General features: G+C 36.5%; 3 protein-coding genes across 3 annotated transcripts; all 3 read left to right on the top strand.

The window, feature by feature from the left end:
- The first annotated feature begins 691 nt into the window (after positions 1-691).
- On the top strand, positions 692-2,693 carry LOC145089507 (uncharacterized). The gene is made up of 3 exons (XM_079027936.1): positions 692-760; positions 1,073-1,313; positions 1,417-2,693. Exons 1-3 carry the CDS (start codon positions 692-694, stop codon positions 2,691-2,693), a joined length of 1,587 nt encoding a protein of 528 aa, XP_078884062.1.
- Positions 2,694-2,801: 108 nt separating this feature from the next.
- On the top strand, positions 2,802-3,119 carry LOC145089506 (uncharacterized). Its single transcript, XM_079027935.1, has one exon. It carries the CDS (start codon positions 2,802-2,804, stop codon positions 3,117-3,119), a length of 318 nt encoding a protein of 105 aa, XP_078884061.1.
- A 929-nt stretch (positions 3,120-4,048) lies between these two features.
- Positions 4,049-4,690, top strand: LOC145089504 (uncharacterized). Its single transcript, XM_079027934.1, has one exon. The coding sequence runs from the start codon at positions 4,049-4,051 to the stop codon at positions 4,688-4,690; it is 642 nt and encodes a 213-aa protein (XP_078884060.1).
- The last annotated feature ends 154 nt before the right edge of the window (positions 4,691-4,844 follow it).

The raw sequence follows: 4,844 nt of genomic DNA, 5'->3' as shown, positions 1-4,844 counted from the left end.
TTACTCGGTACCTGTTCGGCCGACTACCGAGTAGCGAGTACTCGGGAGTACTCGGATTTGGAAATTTGTGTAGAAATATTTTTAGGGAAATTATATATGTCAAAATCATAAGTTGATTGAAATATATAACAAAATTGGATACATGTGAACACACAAAAATGAAAAACACATAATGGTCTCACTTCGTGAATAATTACTAAAAATTGAAGATATATATATATATATATATATATATATATATATATATAGTAATAATCACATGTGTATGTGTTAAATAATAAATTATTAAGTATATTATTATTATTAATCACCAAGTTGACCGAATTTCACAACCCTACTTAGTTCGTAAGGGGCTGATCGGGGAGTACTCGGGATTATGTAACTCGCCTCGGCAATGGGGGAGTAGCGAGTACTTGGAGGAGTAATCGGCCAACTCGGCAAGTTTTACAACTCAGGTATCTTTAATGTTGTGTGTGTGATTTGTAAATGCGTCTACCTTCTAACTCTCTCCCTCTCTCTCTCTCCTGCAATTAGTGTTTGTTGTTTTTGTGTTTTCAGGCAACAAAACAGCCATCAATCCAACTTATATTCCTATGCAAAAAAAAACAAATATCAGGTATCTTTAATGTTGTGTGTGTGTGTTTGTGTTTTCTAAATGCTTCTACCTTCTAACTCTCTCTCTCTCTCTTTAATGGTGTTTCTTTTGTTTACAGGCACGGATGCAACAACAATAGATAATGAATACGATGTTGATTATGAGGTGTCACATAGACTACGATGGAAGAATATTGATAAAAAAAATTGTTGAAAAGTTGATTTGTGTTCTTGCTACAAACCCATACGTCCAAATATTTCGAAGACTTGCTGATTTAGGGCCACTTGATAATTACTGAGTCACTTTGAATGCATTAGTAGAACTTGACCAGAGGGTATACAACTGACCGACCACATTCGAGGTATCATAATAATTATGTTTTCTAATTATAAAATAAATTTATCATGTATGACATTCAAGTGTGCATATTACACACCATATTTAATCATATTGTTTATGTGATAAAAAAAATCTTAGGTCGTTGGTATTTGGATTGAAGGTAATGACGACATACCCGCATATAAACGGAGTATCATCGTGTATGGCAGATCAGACAAACAAAAAACAATTCAATCTTACTGGGGATGTTATGATCCATTATGTTATTCTTTATTTTCTCCTAACGATGAGCCTGGATGGCATTCTAATATCCAAAGACATGGAATTCGCATCAATAATGATATTAATGACGACGAAGACATTGGAGATGATTTAGAAGGTACACATGTCATAACCTTTTTAATTTTTTTTTAAACTAACAAACATTACATTTTGTACACATCATTAATTCTTATTTAATTCACTACATCATCATTGTCTAGACTCCAATACAAAAGGAGGGCGGAATAATGTATCTATGCGAGAATACTACTGTTATAAGTTTCAAATCCGTCCAACTTATAATTTAATTTTGTTGGGAGGGAGACTAATGCAGCAATTTGTAGTAGATATCTACATCAAGCTTGAGACTTCACGTTTGGAATTTTGTAGAAAAAACCAGTCCAAAATAAGAGCAGATTTATACCAAGGTGTTGTGGAATGTGTTAATGCCGGTGAGGTTCGACAGACTATGATAGGACAATGTGTTGTATTGCCTGCAAGTTTCATCGGAGGCCCCCGTGACATGCGACGAAGATTTCTTGATGCCATGACTTTAGTTCAAGATGACGGGAAGCCTGACATATTCCTTACAATGACATGCAATCCTAATTGGCCAGAAATAAAAGATGAATTACTCCCATGGCAGTCTGCTCAAGATCGACCAGACCTTGTGTCAAGAGTTTTTCGTGCTAAGTTAGAGGATCTTAAAAAACTACTCTTCACAAAGCATGTCCTCTGCGTGGTGGGTTCGTATGTTTATGTCATTGAGTTTCAAAAATGTGGTTTGTCACATGCACATTTCCTCTTGATAATGAAGTCTCCATACAAGCTTAGTAACGCTGACCATTATGAAAAGATAGTATGTGCTGAAATTCCAGACCCAAAAAAGTATCCTAAAATGCACGAATTAGTTGTATCACATATGATCCATGGTCCTTACGATAGCTTAAACTCTGATTGTCCTTGTATGGATAATGCGCAAAAGAAATGTCGTTTTAGATACCCTCGGCAATTCAATCAAACCACTTTACAAGGAAAGGACTCATATCCTGTGTACCGAAGGAGAGATAATGGTATACATGTGGACGTACGAGGCAATAAGATGGACAACAAATGGGTTGTCCCGTTTAACCCAATGTTGTTAATGATGTTTAATTTTCATTTGAATGTTGAGGTCTGCTTGAGTATAACCTCTGTGAAATATGTGTTTAAGTATATTTACAAGGGTCATGACAAACAAGTTATCAATATTGATTCGGATGGACAACCTGTCGTTATTAATGAGATAAAATGGTTTCAGGATGCACGATATGTCTCACCTCCAGAGGCAATATGGAGGATTTTTAGCTTCCCTCTTTCTCAGATCCACGCTTTTGTGATGGCTTTGCAGGTGCATCTCCCAAATCAGCAGATGGTTAGGTTCAACGAGGATGATACGCTGACTAGCATTGTTGAAAAGGAAAAAGATAAGAGATTAATGTTGACTGTTTTTTTCTAAAAAATAAAGAAGATATCAGTGCAAGAGAATATAAATACATAAATTTTCCAAAAAAAAATTACGTGGGACACGAGATTACATCGTTGGAATCTTCGAAAACAAGGATTGATGCGAGGTCGTTTGGTTTCTGCCAATCCTGCTGAAGGAGAGCGATACTACGTTCGTCTACTTTTATCTCATATTAGTGGGCCTACATGTTTTGAAGATCTCTACACAGTCAACAATGTAAAACACCCAACATTCAGGAAAGCAGCTCTTGAAAGAGGGTTAATAGTGTCTGATGATGGTTTATCACAATATCTTACAGAGGCATTTTTATTTCAATTTCCCAATAGTCTAAGAAGGTTATTTGCAACTATATTGACTTTTTGTGAGCCAGGAGATGTTCATAAGCTATGGGATGAACACTACAATGCTCTTTCATAAGATTATAAGCGACGGTACAGAAGTGTTGAGAGAGCCCAAAATATGGTCCTCACCGACAATTAAGCTATTCCTACAATCTATGAGTGACAATATTGATGATTTTGATCTTCCAAAGATAAATGAAAATGTCAATTTAGAATTTTGAGATTTTCGTGAGGTACAAGAGGAATGCTCTGTAGTTATAGAATCTGGACATTTACAAGCTCGAGCTTTTCTCAATCCTGAACAGAAATTTGTGTATAATGAGATCATGCGTCATGTCAATAAATGATATTCCAGAAGTGTTCTTCTAGACGGTCCCGGTGGAACGGGAAAGACATTTTTGTAAAAAGCTTTACTTGCTAATATTCGTTCATGTGGTCATATTTCCCTAGCAACTGCTTCATCGGGTGTTGCGGCTAATAACATGCCTGGGGGGAGAACAACTCACTCTCACTTTAAACTTCCTATTAATCTTGAAATTAACTCGGTCTACAAGATTTCTAGACAAAGTGGTACCGCTCAACTGCTTCGGACTGCAAAAGTAATCATATGGGACGAAGCATCGATGGCTAAAAGACATGCGTTGGAGGCGGTTGACCGTACAATGAAAGATATAACTGGGGTGATGCTCCCATTTGGTGGAAAGATAATGGTTTTAGGAGGTGATTTCAAACAAGTTTTGTCGGTTGTTAGACGTGGAACACGAGCACAATGTGTGAATTCTAGCATACGAATGTCGCCTCTTTGGTCTTCGATTGTCAAGTTGGGGTTAACTATAAATATGAGAGCACTAACCGATCCATGGTTCTCAGACTTTCTATTACGTGTCGGTGATGGAGTTGAAGAAACAGTGCATGGAAACTTTATTCGCATCCCTGATGATATGGTAATTCCCTTCACTGAAAAAAAACTCATTAAATGCTTTGATTGATGCGATCTTTCCATCCATGGAAATTAATATATCTCAATCTGATAATATTATTTCGCGTGCAATATTATCCACAAGAAATGATAGTGTTGATGAGATTAATGATTTATTGATCTGCCGCTTTCATGGAGAGGAGAAAATTTACTATAGTTTTGATGAAGTCGTAGACTATATAAATAACTTCTATCCTGTGGAGTTCTTGAACACGCTCAGTGTTAGTGGTTTACCCCCTCATTACCTACGACTGAAAGTTGGATGCCCGATTATACTATTACGAAATCTCGACCCATCAAATGGATTGTGTAATGGCACCCGGTTGATATGTAAAGGTTTTCAGCACAATGTAGTTGATGCCGAAATAGCCGTTGGTCAACATGCTGGAAAGAGGGTGTTTTTGCCAATGATTCCTCTATGTCCGTCTGAAGATGACATGTTCCCGTTCAAGCTGAGGAGAAAACAATTTCCAATCCGATTGTGTTTCGCGATGACAATCGATAAAGCCCAAGGACAAACAATTCCAAATGTAGGAATTCATCTTCTAGAATCGGTTTTCTCGCATATACAACTTTATGGGGCATTATCCAGAGGGATATCACGTGCCAATACAAAAGTATTAGTGATCCTGATAAACAATTCAATGGTAGTGAAGTCTGTACTGTAAATGTGGTGTATAAAGAAGTATTGCATGATCAATAATACACACTCAATCATGTGTTATTTTGCATTTGTAAAGAATCCCAACGTTTCACAAAAGAAATTATATTTGAAAAATCTTAATAAATATTAGATAAAATTACATAAATGGTCTATGTGGT

This window comes from Lactuca serriola, chromosome 2 (genome assembly GCF_051521515.1).
Source record: "Lactuca serriola cultivar US96UC23 chromosome 2, Lser_US96UC23_V15, whole genome shotgun sequence".
Lineage (NCBI taxonomy): Eukaryota > Viridiplantae > Streptophyta > Magnoliopsida > Asterales > Asteraceae > Lactuca > Lactuca serriola.
Note: the sequence above shows the minus strand (reverse complement) of the source record. Positions and strands in the feature narration are given on the sequence as shown.

Bases quoted from the DNA above. Each gene is read 5' to 3' on its own strand.
- LOC145089507 (XM_079027936.1), top strand. From the start codon at position 692: ATGGTGTTTCTTTTGTTTACAGGCACGGATGCAACAACAATAGATAAT. The intron at 761-1,072 runs GTGTCACATAGA...AAAAAATCTTAG, and splicing joins AATACGATGTTGATTATGAG to GTCGTTGGTATTTGGATTGA. The intron at 1,314-1,416 runs GTACACATGTCA...ATCATTGTCTAG, and splicing joins CATTGGAGATGATTTAGAAG to ACTCCAATACAAAAGGAGGG.
- LOC145089506 (XM_079027935.1), top strand. From the start codon at position 2,802: ATGCGAGGTCGTTTGGTTTCTGCCAATCCTGCTGAAGGAGAGCGATAC.
- LOC145089504 (XM_079027934.1), top strand. From the start codon at position 4,049: ATGGAAATTAATATATCTCAATCTGATAATATTATTTCGCGTGCAATA.